Source organism: Octodon degus, unplaced genomic scaffold (genome assembly GCF_000260255.1).
Source record: "Octodon degus isolate 3935 unplaced genomic scaffold, OctDeg1.0 scaffold00210, whole genome shotgun sequence".
Lineage (NCBI taxonomy): Eukaryota > Metazoa > Chordata > Mammalia > Rodentia > Octodontidae > Octodon > Octodon degus.
Genome location: NW_004524786.1, coordinates 2,036,931 through 2,059,420, shown reverse-complemented (window position 1 = coordinate 2,059,420; position 22,490 = coordinate 2,036,931). Strand labels below are relative to the sequence as shown.

The following is a 22,490-nucleotide window of genomic DNA, read 5'->3' as shown; positions in this document are numbered from 1 at the left end:
ATTCGGTAGTGACACTTCTGTCATCTTCAGGCAGTCGTGGTCAAAGTGACGTTGCTGCTTCCTTCCAGTGTTCATACAGCTTTATTTTCAGTTTTTATTAATACACGTTTGCAGTAGGTAATGAGCATATTCATCAGGAGGATCTGTACATGTACACGACATATCTCAGCTCTGCTTTATCCCCTTTCCCACCCCTTCCTCCATTTCATCTCTTGACCCCCGTATCCAAAAGATCTGTCTCCTTATTTCGTATCAACTTTTATTTTTCTCTTTATTTATATTTTTGGTTTCTCATGTAAGCTGTGGTATTTAACTTTGTGTGTTGATTTATTTCATGTAAGATTATGGGCCAAAAGTGCATCCATTTTCCTACAAATGATTCAAGTTTATTCTGTGTGGCAGAGTAGCAATCCATTGTGTATTACCATGTTTTCTTTTTCTTTCATGTGTGGATGCTACGAATTGATGTGACAGGTTTTGTTTATTTCTCCTGTTTTCTTATTCACAAAATAGATGGAGCATTTGGCAAACCACTTGTAATGTCTGTGTGCTTCTTACAGAGAGAGAGTTTGATCCTGACATCCACTGCGGGGTCATAGATCTTGACACCAAGAAGCCCTGCACCCGGTCTCTAACATGCAAGGTGGGTCAGCAGCTGAGCCAGGGCGCCCTTGGGGAGCGTACCCCCCAGCAACACTGTGCTGATGGCTGCCGTGGTCCCTGCGCGTCGTGCATTGTCCTGCGCTGCATAAGGGTGGGAAAGTTCCAAAGAAAAGCTCAAATGAAAAAAATGTGAAGTGGTATTACAAGTTGTACCTCCCCCTTTTTGTTTTTTGGTACCAGAAGTCGAACTCCAGACCTCAGTGCTGGGCCACTGAGCTGTATCCCCAGCCCACACATTGTAGTTTTGAAAGAGGTTGTTTTTAGTAAGTTTTATATACTCCCGGACAGTTGTTTTCTTTCTTTTTTGGGGGGGAGGGGTGGAACTGGGGATTGAATTCAGGCCCTTGCACTTGCCAGGGAAGCGCTTATTCCACTGAGCCATCTCCCCGTATTTTCTTTTTTTAAAAATGTATTTGGGTGCAAGGGCCTGAGTTCAACCCCTGGTTCAAAAAAAAAAAAAAAAATGTATTTGGTACAGGGTCTACAGGGTGTTCGGGGTCTCACTATGTAGATCAGACTCATAGTGATCCTCCTGTTTTCAGCCTCCCAAGCGCTGGGATTATAGCTGCACGCCACACACCCAGTCTCATTCACTGTCTCAGCAAGCCCAGGAAGCGAGCATAGCAGGGCATGCCGGGGACGGAACCCCTGCCTCTGAGCTCTGCCTAAGCAGGCGCTTTAGTACATTGAGCTATCTGACCAGTCCTAATTGTGTTCTTTCTTGATCAGTCTGTTATTTTCTAAGACTTAATCTTTCCACATAGAAATTTAATGGGTGGCTACTTTGTGTGGTTTTAGTTGCCCTGACTTCAAGTCCAGAAATGTCTTCTGTGAATATCTGAATATTTATAAAATGTTCTTAAGCACTGGGCTGGCCAGATAGCTCAGCAGACTAAAGCGCCTGCGTAGGCAGAGCATTGCGGCCCGGGTTCGATCCCTGGTGTGCCATGCCAGCCAGGCCCCTGGGGCGCGCTGAGACAAAATTGAGACTGGGCGTGGTGGTGCACACCTGTAATCGAAGCGCATGGGAAGCTGAAAACAGGAAGATCACTACGAGACCATTCTGTGTAGTTAGACCCTGTAGACCCTATAGGTCCTGTACCAAATACATTAAAAAAAAAAAAAAATTGAAGAACCACCGTTTATGAATCTGTTAACATGGAATCTGATCCATGTCTTGAGTCATACTGTGTCAGTTGTTTTAAGTAATTAGTTTGTAGTTTGTAATACTCTGTCTAGTTTTATCTAGTTTCTTACAAAAGCTAAATTAAAATATATTATTATGTTTTATAAAACCTAGACTTTTAAGATTGCTTTACTTCATAGGTTTTGAAAGAATACTAGAGAAAGTGCAATCTAATTTATGCATATAAGGAAAAAGTAATGGGCCACCTTCCTGCTTTGAAGTCATCTCTTCTTTCCTATAAAATGTCACCCTGCTGATACATGGAGGCACTGCGCCTGCCCTCAGGAAGAGCTGTTGAGTCTGTATTTCTGTGCGCTTCTCTAGGTGGCTCCGGGTCCCCCCAGAAGGGTTTGTAGAATTTGAGAATCACCACAGTAAGTCCCCAACTTAAAAGCGAGTTCTGTTCTGGGAGCCTCGTCCACAAGTCACGTTTGCTCATAAACTAAGCAAGTCTTGCACAATACACCTGTGGAAATTTGAAGTAAAGTGTCCACAATTCGCAAACTTACTGTGCTTTTAAGTATGTACTTTTAAGTCTTTTTCCAGGAGAAAGAATTACAGAAGTGTTTTCTGAAAATTAATAATTTTTCTAAATTTTATTTTTAGGTGGTTATTAATTTCAGTTTAAATTTCTGATATACTTTAAGTGGCTAGGTTTTGTCCTCAAACATGGATTGGTTCTGAACCTTTCAGGGGTTCAGAACATCTGATTTTTGGCCCAGCATGGTAGCACATGTATAATCCCAGCACTTAGGAGACTGAGGCAGGAGGACTGTTTCGAGGGGAAGGCCAGCCTGAACTGTGTAGTGACACCCTGTCTTAAAAAACAAAAGCAAAATAAATAAGAATTATCATAGATGCTTAAATATTAGGGCAAGCCCACTCAGGTACGCGTTGTGCCGTTTGCTTTCCATTTGGTGTCGATGAGCTTCCCCACCCCAAGTCTGACCGTAATTTCTAGATTAAAAACTACAGCCACCAGTGAGTTGTTTTTTTCTTTTCCTGAGTTACTAATAGTGCACACAGGAGAGGGTCATCGTTGCTCTTGTCGTTGGAGAACAGCCAGGGAGCTCTGAGCTTTGTGTGATCCAGCCAGCCTGGGGGTGCAGCGCTTCTCTGTCGTGTTCCATTTCCAAGTCTGCACTCTCGGTTCTCTGGAAGTGATAGTTCAGTGATGGGGAGGGCAATGAGGGATGGGTTCTTCATCCCGAGATGCTCTTTCATGTTACCTGCAAAGCACCGCAGTGACTCAAAGGCTTTGTACTTTTTAAAACGTTACTGTGGTAAAAGTATTTTAGCCGGCACGTCCTCTTGCACTGGGAGGTACAGTACTGGAAGTCTGAGAGCGATTCCCCTAAGCCTCTCATATGTGCAGCAGTCATGCACTGCAAACCTGCAGAGCAGCGCATCTGTTGGATGCAAATTCACCTGCAGTGTTAAGTTTGGTATTTTGTAACATAAAGAAAGGTGAGTGTGGCTGAACTCCCTCACGTCTATGAATATGGGATGGGAGCGCTGAAGGTAGTGTGTGCACGTCTGCTCCTGAGGGTTAGCGCCCTTGACAGACTCAGATCCGAGCCCCAAGTGGAGTAGCCAGGCGGACTGGACCTGCAGAATCATGCCACAGTGACTGGGCCTGACTGCCACCAAGATTTCACCTGACTCGTGACACATCTTGCTTTTGCGTTCTGCTGCTAGGAGTGTTAGACTTCAAGTGCCTTGGCGTTGTACAGCACCAGTGATTTGGCACACAGACATTTCCCCATGAGGTGTAGGTCAACCCCAGGTTGTACTGGTGGCCTTCTTAAAGCCAGCAGGGCCATGTTGTCTTTCTCTCTCTCTGCATGCCCCCACCTAACCACTCTGGAGCTGGGAGTGTCCAGAGTCCCAATTTCCCTGGGAGGGTGTGACACTCCTCTGCCCAATTCCTGCTGCTTGACCCCGTTCCTGTCTGTTGCTCCCCTCTTCTGTGCCCCATCTTTTCAGCTTCCTGAAAGTCAGCCTTTGTCAGGAGCAGTCTGTGATGCCAGAATACTTTGGACCATTTTCTCTTTCTACAGCGTTTTCACTGGAATAGAGGGAAACAGCTGTTTAGCTTTTTTTTTTTTTTCTCTGATGGTTATTTAAAGGAACACTTTCTAATATGTATTGTGAGAGATAATTGTTTCTTCTCTTCAAATTAGCATTCAGCATTTTAAATGATTTTAGTGGAGCTGGTGAAACCATCATTGAACAAGCTGCTTTTACAGTATAAAACATGAGTACCTGTTACCTGTGACTTACCTCTGAGTCACAGAGCAGGTGGAAAAGCAGCATTTCTCTTCTGGAACGAACACCCTGGCTCCTCCTGCAGTTAGTCAAAATATGTGCTTGTGGATGAGCTGAGGAGAGGCTGTCAAGCTGTTATTTTTTTAAATTTGGGTTTTTTATTTATTTTTAATTCATGTATTTGGTACAGGGTTTCAGTACACAGCTCAGACTCATAGTGATCCTCCTGTTTCAGCCTCCCCAGTGCTGAGATTACAGGCCTGCGCCAGCATACCCAGTTTCGGTTACAACTTAGTGGGCCTGGGGCAGGGTGGGGTAAGCACAGCATATGGTACTGATAATTGGACTGGGTCTGACTGCCACCTAGCTGCCTTGTGCTTGCCAGGCAGTCACCTAGACTGCTGAGCTACTCTCCAGCCCTGCTCAAGCTCTTAGGCCTTGCTGTTTATCCCATGTCAATCAGTATTGTAATGGCTTGGTTTTTTTGTTTTTTTTTAATGGAGAGTTTATCTTAGGATGTATAATGGAGATTATTCCTGAGATTCCTGTTTCTGTATTTCTTTGTTCTATAGACACATTCCTTAACCCAGCGGAGGGCTGTTCAGGGTAGAAGAAAACGATTTGATGTGTTATTAGCCGAGCACAAAAACAAAACCAGGGAAAAGGAATCGATCCGCCATCTGGACTCTCAGCAACCACTGCAGCCGCTCAGGGACCCGCACCCCACCCCTCCCCGCACGCCCCAGGAGCCGCACCAGTCCTCGCACGGAGTGGCTCCTTCGGAATCAAAGCCTTTCGTAGTTAGTAAACCGAAACCTCACACCCCCAGTCTTCCAAGGTAAGCACGCCTCTGCCCTACCCCTCTGTTGGAGACCAGGCTTGTAGACAGTGTCAGACCTACAACCACGCAAGGAAGTGTATCTCACCGTGTTCACTGTGAAGATGCTGTGGGTTAATTGGCTTTTACTATGAGAACAAAACACTGTTGGGGTCCCCAGTAAGTGTCAGCCAGGGCTGCCCTGGGATACAAATCCAGGTAGCACCGTGAAGATAAGATTTCTGCACTACCTCTGCTTAGTGTCAGGCGTCTTTTAACATGCAGGGCTGCAGCCGGGACCTGCCGCATGTCGCAGAGGGGAACATTTTACTAGACTTGGGTAGCAGTTCATTTGTTCACCCGCTGCTCCTTGTGAAGTGTGGCCATGGCAATTCGTGCTAGGGACAGGTGTGCAGCCCGAGCTCCTAGCAGCATCGGTGTGTCGGCGTGGTTTTCAGTCATTTACCTGGGACTGGGTTCAGGGCATTGCAGCAGCATGGGAAGCTGTGAGTCGGGGTATTCAGAGGACAGTTTGTCCCATGGATGCCTCAGGCACAGCGTGCTGAGAGTGTCTCCGTACAGGAACTGAAGTCCAGTTTCCAGCGGGAGGGGAAGGCCTCAAGAGTGAGGCGTCTCAGGCTGTTGCTGAGCTGTGGGCACTAGGGCCTCTGGTGCTTGCCTGGGAGTGGCTTCTGCTTTTGGTTTCTGTCACCTGTGCCTTGCCCTGAAGTAGCTGCCTCAGGGTGGAGATCTTCCCAGTGGCAGCCCGACTCAGTTCCCCATGGCAGCGCCATGTGTGCTTTGCAGCTGCAGCCTGAGTAGCACCCTGGAGACGGGCGGAGGAGCTGGCTGTCCCCACGTGTCAGGCCCCAGCCACAGGTGCCTTAGTAAGTCCTTTCTGTGGCCATCTTCTCATCAGTTTCTCCATCTGTAAGAAGCTTAATTCCAGAACTACGATGCCATCATAGTTGCAGAAGGAAGATGCCACTGTCCTGAACGACAGGCTCCAGGCGGCCACATAAGTGATAGCTGCCTCATTCCTTCACCACCTCCAGCCCTTCTCAGTTGTTTTACTTACTGCCCTGGTAAATCAAATTTAGTGGAAATCTGAAGAGAGCTCAAGAAATAATCCTGTTATACCCTGCACACATGTCCCCCTCTTTGGGAGGAATTGGGGGGAACCTGAGTTACCAGTTGGCGTTGGAAAGGACGACTGGTATAAAGTTGTCTTTGGGTATGTCTGGCATACCCCAAGTGATCCTGACTGACCACTGCATCAGGAGAGTAGATTCTCTGTCCCCAGCCCCAAGGGGAGTTTGTGGCCCTGAGGCTAGTGGTGGAAGCCAGACCCCCAGGTTGCATCTGAGTGAGTTAAGGCGGCTGACTGGCGGGTGCATGATCTGACCCATGCCCACTTTCTGCTCACCAAGGCCTCCAGGCTGCCCTGCTCAGCAAGGTGGGAGTGTCCCCGTTGACCCTCCACCAGCCTTTGAGTCTCCACACCCTCCCCTGCCTGCCTCTGAGCCAGCTTCTCGGTTATCCAGCGAGGAGGGTGAAGGCGATGACAAGGAAGAGTCTGTTGAAAAACTGGACTGCCATTATTCAGGTCGCCACCCTCAGCCAGCGTCTGTAAGTGCCATGTCCACCCCATGCCGACCCTCCCCCACAGTGTGGATGGGCCCTGCAGGGGCGTGCCAGGCCTGTGCACAGCCCAGAGGCTGCAGCACACTCTGTGGGGACAGCTTGTGCTGTTCCTGTCTTCCATGAAACTCGGGCCTTGTCACTCGCATGCTCTGCAGCCTCAGTACTCAGACGGCTCTGGCTTCCTGCTAGCTCTGCTCCAGCCAGTGTGCGGGGATGTCCGAGGCGGCAGCACATGCCCGTGTTCTGTCTTGCAGTTTTGCACATTCGGGAGCCGGCAAATTGGCAGAGGCTATTACGTGTTTGACTCCAGGTGGAACCGACTGCGCTGTGCCGTCAGCCTCATGGTGGAGAAGCACCTGAATGCGCAGCTATGGAAGTGAGTACCCGCGGTGTAGGGCTGGGTGGCCTGCACGGCCCCTGAGGAGAGTGGCTGCCCCTCACACCCAAGCACACGCACATGGCTGCCTGCTGTTCTGCGGGCTAGGGCTCAAGGCAGGAGGACTGCCACACAGGTGACCTAGCTGGGACCGAGGGGAAATGGAAACCAGTCAGCCAGACATAGAGAGCTGTGATCAGCGTGTCAGTCAGTGAGCTGCTGGACAAGTGACAGCTGCTAACCCGAGAGCTTTGGGTGCCGGGAACTTGTGGGACGTACTTACCTTTCACAGTTATCTGCAGTCACTGTGATGAGTGTTTTGGATAACAAAACTGAGGTACAAGGTCATGTGTCAGGTGGGTGAGAGGCCAGGTTTTGGACCTGGAGGCCATTTGTTTCAAGTGAAGGTCTGCAGTGGGGAAGAGCCAGTCAGGGGCTCCCAGGAAGGCCTGCGTTGGGAGGAGGCCCGGGAGCTGAGGAACGAGGCTGAGCACGAGCTCAGCGTGAGCCCAGGGTGCCAGACGCATGGAGACCGGGTTGAGCATGAGCACAGTGTGGCCGCCACCGCTGCGGTGGGCGTGAAGGCTACTGAACGGTCTGGGCCCTCACTGGCGATTGAAGATGCCTGCGTGACAGCTTGTACTAGCAGTGGCAGGAGTGTCACTGCAGACTCCATCCTCATTGTGCTGGCCTTTCTCAAGGCACTTGGATGAGAGGAAGAGGCCCAGGGCCAAAAGCACAGAGGTCAGCCTGTTCAGAGAGCCCTGCTTTCCGTTCTGCAAGCCTTGAGCCGGCTGGGCCCTGTGCTGCGTCACTCAAAGCAGGAGCTCCCAGAAGCAGGCAGAGCACCTCCAACCCTTTTGGACCTGGGAAACACTGTCATGAAGCACTTTGGAGGACTGGGCTGGGTGAATCCTGCCGGGAGGAACCCTGAGTGTTACTTGTGCACAGGGCTGCATTGCTGGCCTCAGATTTGCCCCTAGGGCCTTGCGGACTTACCTTGAGTGGCCTGAGGTCCAGAGACCCGGCTCCATGCAGGAGGGCAGCGCCGCAGCGCCACAGCCGCGTTCCTCTGCTTCTGCGTTCCCCATCTGCTGAGGGGCCACCTTCTTCCTGAGGAGCGTTTCAGAATCCTGGCTGCCAGAGAGGTCTTGGAGGTGCTCTCCTGGCCGGTCTGGGCCCCCAGTGAGGGGCTGTGGGGGTACAGACTTGGGCTCCCCGCTGTGCTGTGTCTGTTAGAGGCCGCCTTCCTACTGCTGCAGGGAGACAGGGCAGGCACTTCCTTCCTACCAGCGGACCTTCTGGTTGTTCCGGTTTCTATTTTCTGGTTAGTGAGTTTGACTTTTTGGAGACAGGGTCTCCCTATTAGTCTAGTCCTACCTCAGTCTCTCGAGGTTTACAGAGATGTGCCACCACCTCAGGCTGGGGTCTCCGTTCTGTTGCATTGTTTTGTTTTGTTTTGATTTTATGTCTTTTGTTTTGATTTTATGAACGTGGGGGCTTTTCACTGAGCTACATTTCTACCCTTGTTTAAACACATTCCTGCTGGTTTGACCCACCAGTGACACATGCATGACTGTCTACTGAGTAGCTTTTTATTAGAAAAAAACATTAGTTACTAAACCTGCTGGCAGGTGGGACACTCACGCACATCCAGCCTGGGCTCAAACTTGCAACCCTCTGGTCTTACTTAGCATGTCAGAGTGCTGGGATAGCAGGCATGTGTCTGCACACCCCGCTGGACCTGTGCTCTGAGGTCAGCACAACAGTGATAGGTGGGTGTCACTGAGCGCTGAGCTGACACCTGGGAAGGTGGAGCAGGGCCCCAGGCCAGCAGCCGTGCAGCGCCTCCATGGGGTGCACTGGTGGTACGCAGCAGCCCCACCCACCCCTCGGATTTGCTGTGGGTGGCCTGGAGCTTCTCAGCATGCTGAGAGCCCTGCTTGTGTGCCAGCTTTGAGGCCCCGCAGAAACAGCAGCACGGGTCACAGCTTCTGCCTGACGCAAGCCCTGGCCAGGAACGGTGTTTGCGTGGCGTCCTGCCTGACCTCTCACCGTAAGTGGGCTGTGAGAGGCCGTGGTCGGACGTGAAGTCCTCTTCGTTTTTGACCTGTATGTCTTTGGGGATGTGGCCATGACCCCAGAGGCCCTTCTGGGCACCTGTCATTTTAGGGGCTGCTTACCTTCCTTAAGATCTGGGACCACTACCCCACACCCATGGGGATCGGGGATGGGCACTGAGGATTCTTGCTTGTTTGTATTTTAACTATTCAATTTGTTAAAATGTTCACTTGGTTGAAAAATAAAAATTGATTATTAAAAAGGCATAAAGGTGAAAAGCCTCGGTCCCCATGTCCTCTACCCCTCCTGCCTGCTACCTATTCCCTGAAGACAGGGCTGTTTTTAGTAGCTTATCGTGTATGTGTACTGCAAGTTACCAGTGCAGACACGGTCAGTGTGTGACTCTTAGCTTGCTTACTCTGTACCTGTCAAAAGATCATGAATTATTCTGAAAGAGGGCTGGCCAAACAGCTCAGTGGATTAAAGCGCCTGCAACCAGGGGCAGGGGGCAGAGGTTCAATCCCCGGGCCTGCTGTGCTGGCCCCGCCCCCGGGCATACCCCCCCCCAGACAGCAATTGAGACTGGGCGTGGTAGCACACACCTGTAATCCCAGCTCTTGAGAGGCTGTAAACAGATCACTTTGAGTCTGAAGACCCTGAACACCTTGTAGACCCTTCCCTAAAATATATATATATGGAATTATTCTAAAAGAGCTTTGTGAAAAAGAGCCAGTATTTGTTATTCTGGGAGATCCACAGACTATTTCTCTTCCTCAGGTTGGGTTGCAGAAACTCTGGTCCTCGGGCCTTATTTTATGAATGACCTAGGGCCACCGGGAGCCACTGTGCCGTGAGCAGTGATGTTGGGACCCCTCGCTGCCGGGGGGCTTAGTGTGCAGGTTGAGGCCCTGGGCCCCAAGTCTCTGAGAGGTCTCCTTGTAGTGCCTGTGTGGCGCAGGGCCCAGCGTGGCGATTGGCTGCATGTTGGAGCCACTCCCTGTGACTCCTGTGTCATCCTTGTGCGTACAGCGGAAGGGCTGGGGCATGTGTCCTGTGCAGCGGTTCCGACCTGAGTTACGGCCTGAGCTGTGCTCCGTCCTTAGAACGGAGTTCTGAGGCAGCTGCAGGTGCTCACAGTTCTTACTTCCTGTTAACTGCATACTGCTTTTTCTTCATGGCTTCTGGAAAGTGCTAGGCAGACACTAGCCAGCCCTGTCCCCCGGAAAGTGGAGGAGATAGAGCATGGCAGGGAGAGAGAGTTTCGGCTTGGACTGCCTAGGAACTGGAGGTGTGGCAGTCTCGGCACTTGCCTTCCGGTCGGACCCTCCTTCCTGCTCTGTATCTCACTTTGGCGTTTGTTCTGTTAGGGTGAGTTAGCTTTTGGTTTTTGGCGGTTTTTGTTTGTTTGTTTGTTTGTTTGTTTGTGTTTGTGGGGTTTTTGGTGGAGGGGTTGGTGGTTTTCAGTTTCTGGTTGGTTTTTTTTTTTTTAAGACAGGCATTTGAGGCTGTTGTCTAGGCTAGTGGCAAACTCCAGGGCGTAAGTGACCCTCCCCGTGACCTGGGACTACAGGGCCCACCCCTGGCTGCCTCCTTGGCTTGTGTGGGGTGCGAGCCCCCAGCTGCTGGTAAGCAGCCCCACTTCTTGGCCCTCAGCATTTATGGGCGTGCCGGAGTGCACTGGCGTTCTCAGCTCAGGGCTGCCGCGGAACGTGGGCTGTGGTTTACTCTTGTCTTTAGAGGAGTCTGTGGCACAGGTCCTGTCTTGAGCAGTCTAGGAATGTGACAGCATGAGTCTTGGGAGTCACTCAGCAAGCCGGCATGGTCGAGGGATCTCCCCAGGGAGGAGGTGCCACACTGAGCCCACAGCTGGGGCACGGTTGGGGCAGGAGTGGTCCAAGCAGAGGTCCCTGGGAACACAGCACAAGCCGTGGCCCTACCTGGGTGGAAGTCGGCGTGAAAGAGCTGCCGACCAGTCCCAGAGTTAGTGAGAGGACAAGCGGCAGCACTGCCTGGGCCCAGAGCTTAGTGCAGAGGGCTCCATGGGTGTCCTTGTTGCCCCCAGTGCCTCTCATCCTCACTCCCTTCTCCTTTCAGGAAAATTCCACCGGCGCCCATCACCACCTCGCCCATCTCCACACGTGTTCCTCACCGGACAAACTCTGTGCTGACGTCGCAGTGTGGGGTTGGCTATCTCCCGGCAGCCACTGTCTCCACACCCCCAGTTCTGCTCACATCACCCTGCATCTCCCCAAACAGCAAATCGGTACCAGCTCACGGAACCACGCTGAACGCACAGCCGGCCGCCTCGGGGGCAGTGGACCCTGCGTGCGGCCTGCAGTCCCGACAGGTGTCCTCCTCATCCCCATCCCCATCCCCGTCCACACCCTCCAGTCTCTCTTCAGTCCCCTCCTCACCCCTGGCGAGGAAACCTCAGAAGTTGAAATCCAGCAAGTCTTTGAGGCCCAAGGAGTCTTCTGGCGACAGCACTAACTGTCACAACGCCAGCAGCGGTAACAGTGGTGGCTCAGGAAAGAAACGCAAAAGCAGCTCCCCGCTGCTGGTTCATTCTTCCTCTTCTTCTCATTCCACGGAGTCCTTTAGGAAACACTGTGTGGCTCACTCTGGGCCGCCCCCCTTGCCCACAGTGACATCCTCCCACGGCATGGGCCTCAACTGTGTGACCAACCGCGCGTACTCGGGGAGCCTCCGGCACGAGCAGCTGGGGAGGGGCCCTCCTGGCGGGAGCCCCGCGGAGTCCATCAAGCGCATGAGTGTCATGGTGAACAGCAGTGACTCTACACTCTCCCTTGGCCCGTTTGTGCACCAGGCCAGTGAGCTGCCTGTCAACTCCCATGGCAGTTTCTCCCACTCACACACTCCTCTGGACAAGCTCATAGGAAAGAAGAGAAAGTGTACCCCGGGCTCAAGCAGTGTCAACAACAGCAGTAGCAAACCCACGAAAGTTGCCAAATTGCCACCCATGAACAACGTCCACATGAAACACACAGGCACCATCCCTGGGGCACAAGGCCTGACAAGCAGTCCCCTCCTTCACCAGGTAGGAAGTGGCCTGGAGCCCCTGGTGCCATGGCCTCCCCCTGCATCTGTAGCCAGCTCGTAAACCTGATTGGCTGTAAACAGCCAGCCACTTCATGGTGTCTTCTGAAAAGGGGAAAAGTCTGTGATATGTGAGGGCCCAACAGGGCTGTGCTGCCGAATTCCTGGTGCCTTTCAGAGATGCTCCTGGGAAAGGAAGTCAGACTGGTGCCCTTAGCAAACAAGGCTGAGGGCAAATAAGCCCTCAGCATGACAGCAGGACCTGCACTGGAGGTGGCACTTCCTAGAGTGGCCCTGCAGACAGAGGTTCCTCTGGAGAGACAGCGAGGCTGAAAACAAGGGACCTAGAAAAAGATGAGTTGAGACTTAAAAAGAAAGCTTGTCATGTTTTTCACTGGTAGCAATTTCAGATATTCTGGTTAACTGTCACCTTGTATCTTCTCCCTGTTTTCAGGGGTGGTAACAAGACAGTGCTTAGTGTGGGCATACCTGAAGACTGAAAAGTCCCACCACATTAGTAGCTGACAGAGCACTAGCAGTCCCGTGGTGGGCAGCGCCCGAGTGGGTTCTGGGTGCAGGGTGACCGCGACTCCCTCTCACGCTCTCTCCTTGTCTCTCCCTGGTCTTCCCGTCGCCCGCTCCCCTGCCTGTCCCCTCCTGCAGCTGTCTCTTCAGCTCCCTTTGCTCTAACTGCAGCTCATCTCTGCTCTTGTTATTTCATCCTTCAGGATGTCTCCTCACCTTGCTTCCGAACAGAAATTGCAGCAGCAGCACCCCAGAGCCCTGACATAAAATGTGAGGCTCTCTTCTGCATCTTCTTTTCCTTTCCTTATCTTCAGTGCTTGTCTCAAATGCCGCACTGGGAATGTTTTAGGAAGAACCCATAAGTCCCTTTCTGTCGTGTAATTTCCCTCCAGTATTCGTATGAATTCACAGTGTGTCAAAGGTGTGGGGAAAATAACTTAAGTAGCTGCCTAGATTATGGGCTATTAAGGTGTTGTTTGGTGTTTTAAAGCAAGGTTCTTGAGAAAATGAGAATTGTGCTGTACACTGAGTCCTTGTTACAGACCCCCAAGCTGGGAACTGTCACAGCGGGCTGTGGAAGTCCTGCTTTATCTGCTCCCATTTGCACCTACCAGCATCAGCAGCTGTCCTGGAAGGGATCCTCTGCTCGAGCCGGGCACTTCCTGTGCCCGTGTGCTACAGTTAGTAGGGCTTGACAGTGGCAGGCTCACGGCACGTGTGCACAGGAGGCTGCGTGTGTTATGGAAAGCTTCGCCGTCGCTGATAGTTCATGACATGGCAGCAGCAGCCCGGTACCCACCCTTGGAAGTTTTTGCCCCCTGGTGCCCCTGGCCCCTGCGGGGGTTTAACGCCTGTGCCATGTTTGTGTCGCTGCATACGCACCACGTCTTCAGGCACAACGAGGGTAGCTGAGGAAGCAGCAGGGGCAGGGCCAGCGGAGAGAGGCGGCAGTGCTGCTGGAGGGGCCGGGTCCCGTGGGCAGGAAGCCTGTGCCCCTGGATGCTTTCCTTAGCAGTTTTAAAGAAAGACTGCAGGTCTGAACTCGCGTGTGAAATCTGGCCCCACTTAGAAGTGTGCACGTGATAATGTGCAGTCTGTGTAGCTCCTGGCCAGGTTCAGGCTCGTCACCTGCCAGTGTGCCCTTGCACTTTGACCATCTGGGAGGGCCAGTACCCCCTGGAAGGGCCCACATTGTCTGACTTGGGGATCTTGTTAGGTGGGGTGCAGCTTCAGTTCATGTTTGAGACGGCTTGCTGGTCCATACCAGAGTACTGGTGATGGTGCTGCACGCATCCTAGGGGGCCATGGCTAGAGCTGAGAGGCTGAGTGAGCCTGAGGTGTTTTATTCCCAAGTTTACACATCTGTAGAAAGGAGCCTGTGAGGTCCACGAGAGTCTTGGAAGGAGTCATGGCTCCCATATGGCTCCAACTGTAAAGAATGCTGTTTGTGGAAAATAGAAATGTATGGGGCTGGGGAGATGGCTCAGTAGAATAAGTGCTTGCCTGGCAAGCGCAAGGGCCTGAGTTCAATCCCCGATTCCGCAAAAAAAAAAAAAAAAGTAGAAATGTAACCTGTTGTTCCTGGCAGAGCTGACCGAGCTGGTAGAAGTGGGGCATTCTGGGAAGCTGAGGGGTGGGGCTGGGCAGGCTCCCCCAGCACCGCCACGGTGCTAGTGCAGATGGCGGCGGCAGCGGCAGCCAAGCCCAGGTCCTCCCGGAGCCCCATGGCTTGCTGGGGTGTGTGCAGGCGCACCTGTGTCTGCGAGCCCCAGGAACTTTGTTTTCTTCTCACTCAACCACCTGGAAACCTTCAAGGACACGGACTCACAAACCAAACCAAAAGGCGAACGAGTCCTTCCCCAAGTTAGAGAACCAGGCCCACTTCTCTTCTAATTGGTTTTCTGAAAATAAGTCTTGAGAGAATTGCCTCCGGGGCAGCGAAGGCGTGGAAAGCTGAGGTCCAGCTCTGTAGTGGGGTGCTCTGTGTGTCAGGGCTGCACACAGCCGCTTGCTTACTCTGTTGTTTCCCCACCCCCTCTCTTTTGAAAGCCAAAGGCGCGCCCCTGACCGCCGAGAACAGCGTGGGGAGGAGCGAGCCGGACCCTGTCACAGACGTGCTGCGCCTGCCCTCGGCACGCTGGACTCCCTGACGCCTGAGTCTTCGAGGCGTCCTTGGCCTTGAGGGCACCTGCTAGGCAGCCGTGCCTGAGGAGCTCCCGGGGCTGTGTCCGGAGCAGTGAGTACTCCTGAAGGACGCAGGGCAGGGCAGCGGCCAGACCGCCTGCATCAGTGTTAGGGCGATCTGGACTGCTTGCTACCAGTCTGTGAGAAGTTGCTGTTGTTGTGGGTTAGCTGTAGTATATCATGGAGCCACTCTTCAGGTTGATGGGCTGGGCAAGAACTTGACTGTAGGTGTTCCCTTCCCCCGTCCTGCCCATTACTTGCACACTGTCTGCTCTAGGCCACGCTGCAGCAGGTAGGCACCTTAGCCCTGGAGCCCGGGGCCTTTCCAGAGGAGGGGACGCTGCGTCCTGAGCAAGCCCCAGCGACTCACGGGGGCTGGGGAGCTAGCTCCGCGCACAGCGCTTGGCTGGCAGGTGTAAGGGCCTGAGTTCAATTCCCAATACTCCCCGCCCCCAAAACCCCCACAAAAATCAGAAGTACAGTATGGACATTGATGCAAGATGTTGGGACAAAAATCACCCAGTGTTTTGAAAATAATTTGGAGTAAGAAGCTGCCAGAAGTTTTGACTTCCAAACTGCTCTGAAGCCACTGACGCGCAGAAGCAAGTGTAAACCATAGCAGATGGAGGCCAGATTTTCCTGGCACAGAAGCAGTTCTGTGTGATTCAAGACAAGAAAGATAATGCAGACTAGTTTTGATAATAGAAAGCCAAATTGAGGAGGGCCAGAATGAGAAGGCTAAAATCACAATGGCGGGCTTCTTCCAAGATTTCCAAAGAGATGGAACATTCTTATCGTTTAGGTTTTCATGTTAAACAGTATGTCACATTGGGTCGACTGTCCTACCCACTCTTTTTTAAAGAATTGCCTTTTTAAAGTGAAATTACTAGGATATACTAAGTATGTCCTAGGCGTTGGCCCCTTTGCCCTTTGGAGACAGCCCTGGGAGTAAGTACAGTCCCTCCCTCCAGAACCCCTGTGCTGTAGTATCCCCGCCAGCTCTCAGCCGCTGCTGAAGACCTGGGTGCAGGCGGGCGGCAGTGGATCCTAAGGGTGGAGAGGTGCCCTGAGGTGTGGGCGGAATCCACGCCAGCCATCTTTCTGATGGCTCAGAGCCTCCAGGATATTTCCTGTGGTCCCCACTCTAAAAGGAAGCTTACTGTGTTAAAGCAGCACAGCTCGGGACGGTGCCGTGGAAGGCTGGGGTTGACCTGGGCCGCCACCACCTCAGCTCCCAGCTGAGACCCTCACCCTCCTCAGAGAGTGGCTGACACAGGGTGAGATTTCAAGGCTCTGACCACTGTCCTGGACAGAGCCGGCCAGGGCAGCCTTTTTTCCCTACATTTCTTGGGTTACAAACTTAAGTTTCAGGGAATTTTGAGTCAACAACAGGTAGAATGAATAAACTCTTGGTTACCAGCCTAATAATGTGAATTGCTACAGAATTATTCTTATTATGTAAGAAAACAAAGACTTTATGCAGATACTTTAGCTATAAATTGGTGTAAAATACTGATTTTTTTAAAGGAAGGGGCGAACAATATCTTGTTCACTTATTATGCAATCAATCAGTAAATGTTTCTAAGAGCTACTGTACAAGAGCTAGTTCTGAGAGCTCGTGGATGGGCCAGCCTGGCGTGGTTAGGAGAGAGCACGCTGGTGCCTCCGGGGGAGCCGGAGCAGGAATCTGCGCACTTGGCGATTCCTTGGTGACAGTGCAATGGGTACGGGCAGCATTTGCTTTCAGAGCCAAGGGGACTTGATGGCTATAAACTAAGTTGCTTTTAGGGATGGAGTTTATAGACAGATCATGTTGTTCCGAAAGATGTGAATAGGATCCATGGTAGCAAGCTGATTCAGGATAATGTAGATACATAGACTAGCGAGTGTTGATCATTTGATTTCTTAGACTGTGGTTTTAATTGAATTTCATTATGTCTCCCGGTAATCCACAGAATGTCGGGATTAGGAAATTAGCCATTTCGGATTCTGCCTGCCACAAACAGACCTATTCTAAACAGTGCTATTAAATTTTAGACTGTTCAAATATTTTATTTTCTCCAACAACTTTTTATTATGAACAATTAAGACCATTTCAAAACACGGGAGTACAAGTATTTTTTTGAATTAAATTAACTTACAAGAACCAAATTTGCAGTGGTTGGGTTGTTTCTAGACAGACTTTGGTATCAATTTAAAACCAAGATAATTTTTATATTCTTTCCAATAGAGTTTCATGACAACTTCTGCGATTTTCTTAACCTACAAAAAAAAAAAAGTGCTGCGATGATGAACAAAGAATTATACAAAACCTACTTTTGTATCTTTATTTTGGGATTTCTTGTTCTATTATAAATATGGAAGTATCCCTATTTCAGAAGACATATTTTGTTAAAAATGAATTGTACATATTTAAATATGTATTTTTGCACAGGTCTTTTTTTCTGATATCCTGTTTTGGTACAATTGAGATCATCTAGTATTTATTTATTAATTAATAAAAGTAAATACCTTTTTATAATTTGAAGTGGTTCACTGCCAAGCCAGTAGTTCTAGAACCTGCCTCCTCTGCGGTCTAAGGGATGCCTCTGCTCTGTGAACGTGTTTGTCCCGTTTTGCGTCCCGGAAGTGGATCTGCGCAGATGAAGTGGGCATCGCGTCTCCCTCGCTGCCTGAGTTCCCAGTAGACTACATGTAACTTAAGTGACACACTGCTTTCTTTTGTTAGTGTTGTGCGTGCGTGCGAGCGTGTGTGCTGTGTGTGCCTGTGTGTGCACTCCAAGCACGTGTATGTTACAAGTATGTGATACGATTTAAAACTAACAGAAAAAACTGAAAGTGCCTGAACCTAGTTTTAAGCTTAGACAGATTCTCTTTAAAAAGACTTGAATGTTCCGTTGAACTTTTGGAGTTTGCTTTTTCCACCTAAATATTGTTTCTAAAATTTTAGGGGGCAGAAGTTGAAAACCACCAGTGCTGGTAATTTATAGGTATTTGCAACTCTGATCTTGCAGGCCACAGCACCTAGCTGCTGACGGCTTGCCAGGGGCACCTGGGTCCCAGATCTCGCCAGCCAGCAGCATACATGTGTCTGTTCTGTTACTCATGAAATAGAATTTAAAAGAGAATATTTAAAATATTTGTATTCCAAAAATATAATACAAAGTACCTCTAAGAACATTGAAAAAAAAGCATAATTTGAAAAATGTAACTTATAAAGGCAGCTGTCTTCCTGCAAGAGAGTTCTGTTGCCAAGGAATTTCTTCCTGTCTCATTCTGTCCTGGGGTGTGGGGTGGGCTTTGAAAAATAATTGTTAAATGTTTCATTGTTTAGAAGAAAATAACTTTTACATTTTGTGCAAAACATTTTGCATTGTCAGATCATTAGATGAACACTACATCCTGTCAGTGTGAATGCAGGGCCTTTGAAAGCGTTTTGCTGTTTCCGAGCTTGGTTCTAAAAGCAATCTCCTGTGTTGAAATGTGTGAATAGTTTGATAATTTGTACACATAATCAAGAGCATCTCAGCTGGACTTGTGTTGGCTGCTGTATAGAACATGAACAAATGTCAAGGGATAGAAAATTACTTTGGATATTTAAAAGAGAAGAAATATATAGTCTATTTGTTTTGTAACAAGTTTCTGTAAATAAAATAATTTATACTATTTATAAGAAAAAGTTGTGCTTTGCTTTATGAGAAATCAGTTTGTGGAACAAATGTTGCGAAGCGGGCAGTAGAGCCAGGGCCTGTCAGTCGGTCAGGCTGGCTGCTGCGGCGCAGAGCGCTGCTGCCCCGTGGTGCCGGCGGGCTCCTCGCCGTCTGCGGCATCAGGCGCCCGCGCAGCCTGCCCCGCAGGGCTCCTGTGCCCGGTGTTGAGGCCATTTCTCTTCCTGGATGCGAAGCCTGGCCTGGGATGAACTAATGGCTGCCGAAGAAGCGGTGTCACTGGCTTGATGTCCCAGCCTGCGGGCTGTGGCTGAGGCGCGAGTTGACCCCTGAGAGCAGCACGCCTGCCTCGGTCCTCGCGGCAGGTCAGGCTGAAGACTTGCGGTGCGGCTGGGTTCGAGTGGGGTCCGGCTGCGCTGTTCACCTGGAGCCAGTCTAGATACTCCCATGGCTTTCTGGCGACGTGGGCGTGTGTTAGTGTTCCGTGTAGGAGGTGACCTTTCTATCTAGAAATTGGGGAGTTTTGCCGTTTGAAAAGAAATCATTCTGCATCTTTTTGTTGCTTAAAATAAGGAAGCAACTGCTTCGTGCCCTGGAGGAAACGTCCACTGTGTGTGAGGGAGGGAGCGGGCAGTGTCCTCCCTGCGCTGCCCCTCAGGCAGTAGGCACACGGTCTGCGGGTCCGCCCTCGCTGGGAGCCTCACGCCTTCCAGGAGAAGCTGGCCACGCCACCTTGCACCCTTGTGATCTCCATTCCCCTGCAGGTAGCCTGCCCCGGCGAGCAGGACGGCTCTGGCGTGTGGATTTCTCCAGCAGAGAGGGGCGGGCGGTGCTAGGTAGAGGACACACTTGTCCAGGTTGATGGTGGCAGGAAAGGTGGGAGAACAACTGCGTTGGTGGCAGGGGTGGGGGTGGAGGTGCCGGCAGGGTTGGAGTGCTAGTGTCAAGGACTCCATCAGTAGCGCTGGGAGCATGCTCAGATTGCCCACGTGTCAGTGAGAGCCCAAAGAGACTGACTGGGTGGCCCCGCCTAGCAGCAGCGCAGTGCCCGAGAGCAGGGGCAGTGACCGTACTCTGGAGAGGCAGAGGGGCTTCCCACCTTCCGTCTTCAGTCTCCGCCCTCTTCTTTCTGGGCCCTGGGTCTACGCCCCAAGTGCCTTGGGATCTGCCGCTCGAGGCAGTGAGTCTAGTCGGCCACCTTGCAAAGCTGTCATCATTTCAGAACAGCCAAACCCACACCAAGGTGAGACTTGGCCGGCGGAGATTTCAGAGGGAAGGGGCAATCCAGCACTTCAAGCTTGGTATTCTCCTGAAGAATTAATTGGCGGCATGTGGGGCATTCCAGTGACTATGAAGACGTGGATGGGCGAGACACGGGATAGAAGTCACGGAAGTAACGCAGTAAGAGCTGTTCAGTTGCCAGGCAGTGTGGCCATGCAGTGAACAAGCCACTCTGGAAGCAAGGCAGAACTGTGCCCTGCCGTCTGATGACACTGGGTGAGAAGCGGCAGGGCAAGGCTAGGATGGCTCACGGTTTCTAGCTTGACGAAATGTGTGACATGGTGACAGAAGGAGGGATGCAGTGGATCTGCACCAGATGGCAAGAAATCCCCATGGAGTACCCTGGCGGCAGATCCAGACCCTTGAGCTGTAGAACAGGTGGGACTTTGAGTCGTAGATGAGGAGTTGAGTGGATGAGTCTGCCTTGGAAAACCGTGCAGCTGCTGCGTTTGATTTGCTCTTACGTGCTGTGGTGCATGCTTGGAGGTCCTTAGCGTGCTGGCTGCCACGCCGCGTGCTCAACAGATGCTCTCACTAGAAGCCCTTGTGGGGCACCCACAGGCGCCCTGTGGCAGCAGCCTGCACCCAGGACCTTCCATGGAGCTACATTCCCAGCTGTTTTTAGAGAGGGTCTCACTAAGGCGCCCAGCCTGGTTAGGACCTAGGCCCCAGTCATCCTGCTGCAGGGGCTTCTGAGATGTCTTACATCAGCTCCTGCAACGAGGGGGCAGAGCCAGGCTGTGAGCTCAGGCCTGAATCTTTCCTTTTTGGTCATAGCCCCCCATGAAAGGGACTCGGGCCCTGACTGACAGAGGCACAGGCACATGTTTAATGTCTGCTTCCAGGATGCACAGACCTCAGTCAGCCCTGTGGCAGGGTGAAGGCCAGCGGGGGGCCAGCGCTGCGAGTACACCGTCGGGGGGCGGGGGGAGGTGAGGTGGAGTGGCCGGAGTCTGCACTGTTGAGATTACCAACTCACTCAGGGACTTTTTGTCCTGTTTTTCTGTCCAGGATAATGGGACCGGCAGGCGGTCCCTGGGTGAGAAAGGTGGGGCCACATGATTAAAGGGAGAGAGGCAGGAGCCCCGGGGAAGGCAGACGGGCCCTTCTGAAGTGGGCAACACTCTTGCCTGGTAATCTGAGGCTCCACGAGTGCCTGGTTCGGGGTCACAGCCCAAGTCAGTGTGGCCGGTCACACCAAGCAGGGCCCAGGCCAAGAGAGCAGTGGCACAGGGCTTCAGCATAGGCCAGGGGCAGACAGAGGGTTAGCAGGTCTCAGTGTAACCCAGGTTTGTTTTCCAGGCAGAGGAGCCCTGAAGGAAGGGCACTGGCTGGGGGCCTGTGAAGGCTGGAGTGGGTGTGCGCCGAGGTGAGCAGAGGGGAGGCTGCTAGAGGCAACAGGCAGGAAGCGTGTTCTTCAGGTGGAGGCAGCCAAGAAGGAACTTGGAGTGAGGGGGAGAACAGCGGCCAGGGGCCAGCACTAGGTGACAGGACCGCTCCTGGGCCCAACTCCGCAGGTGCCCTGGAACGAGCCAGCAGGAGCAGATGCCAACACAGTACCGTTTGTGAGACTGACGGGCTGCTACGCTGCGGAAAGGTAGCGAAGGGAGGCTCTTGCTGGGTGGTCATTCCCGGGGAATCCCAGGCCAGAGAGGGGAGCATTCGTTGGCTGACTGACCACTTACTTCTTACCTAGCTGGTACAGGGAAAGTCACGCAGTACAGTAGATTCCTAAATCACAAAGAGGTGCGCCCCACCCTTGACCATATGCTCCAGTGCTACAGCGGCGGCTCAGACCCGACTGCGGCCTTTGCATGTTCTGCACGTCTTGGGCAACCGAGCTTGGGTCTGCACGTCCCTCCCCGACGCCACTGCAGAGTGAGTGGTTACTTGTGACTACAACCTGGGTGGCACTGGGCAGGCAGTGGGGCTGTGCCTCTCTCTGGGGCCCCAGCCCACAGCCACACGGGCCGATGGGTACCAGCTATATGTCATCCCTTTTAAAAATAAAGAAGCTGAGCAGCACCAAGGATTAATTTGGCATTGGAAGCTGTGGAGTGATTTGTTACTGCCCATCAGTTTGGTCAGCTGCCGAGGCAGGGCCATGTTGGGCTGGAAGCAGCGCAGATGTTGGATTCCAGCTTGTGGGCACCGAGTTGCCGGGTCAGCCCCAAGGGGATACAGGAACCAAACGGACAGACTTTAGACTGTGTCCATAGTCCTAAAATTACTTCTAGTTTAGCATGTTAAAAATTAATCTAAAGCTGTTGTTCTGAACTAGCAGAAGATTACTGTAACGTGATACAGCTTTCAGTAAATATTTCTCTTGCTAGATAGGTACACGTGATAAGCCAACCTTGCACTGATGGAAGACAAGCTAGCCTTATTACTTTAAAAATAAAAAAAAATTTAAAAAGCAAGTCACAAGAGCCTTGGCCTCAGTGGCAGGCGAGCCCAGGGCTGCCACAGGTGGTAAGGAGTCTCCTCAGCACACAGCCACCTTTATTAAAGCCAAATGCAGTTGTTTTAGCTTTGTGCTACTTAGCAGGTGAAATTAGCACTTGCTTATAATCCTACTTTAGCATTTGCTCATTTGACTGAAACAGGCAAATCAGACTTTCAAATAAACAACCTACTGGGGTCAGGAGGAGTTCCGATGCCGGCTCTGCAGGAGGGCATGGGCTGCTGACCTGCTGTGCGCAGCCCACAGTGGCACACAGGTGACAGCAGGGGCCAGCCCACTGGCCGCTCCTGGGTGCA

The 22,490-nt window shown here is 51.6% G+C and overlaps 1 protein-coding gene and 1 long non-coding RNA gene across 3 annotated transcripts in view; both read left to right on the top strand.

Annotated features, from left to right (window-relative positions):
- The window catches only part of Atxn7 (ataxin 7), a 94,634-nt gene extending 79,476 nt beyond the window's left edge, over nt 1-15,158 (top strand). The window contains exons 6-12 of one of the 2 annotated variants that reach the window (XM_023705011.1): nt 561-643; nt 4,690-4,955; nt 6,365-6,563; nt 6,833-6,954; nt 11,110-12,073; nt 12,801-12,867; nt 14,647-15,158. In XM_023705011.1, the coding sequence (XP_023560779.1) occupies nt 561-643; nt 4,690-4,955; nt 6,365-6,563; nt 6,833-6,954; nt 11,110-12,073; nt 12,801-12,867; nt 14,647-14,747 (1,802 nt within the window). In that variant the 3' untranslated portion in view covers nt 14,748-15,158. The remainder of the gene's footprint in view (nt 1-560; nt 644-4,689; nt 4,956-6,364; nt 6,564-6,832; nt 6,955-11,109; nt 12,074-12,800; nt 12,868-14,646) is intronic. The other variant, XM_023705013.1, reaches the window with a different exon arrangement.
- A 19-nt stretch (nt 15,159-15,177) lies between these two features.
- LOC111813669 lies at nt 15,178-18,460 on the top strand. The gene is made up of 2 exons (XR_002818862.1): nt 15,178-15,208; nt 15,259-18,460. It is a non-coding gene; the product is annotated as an uncharacterized LOC111813669 (long non-coding RNA).
- Nucleotides 18,461-22,490: the final 4,030 nt, after the last annotated feature.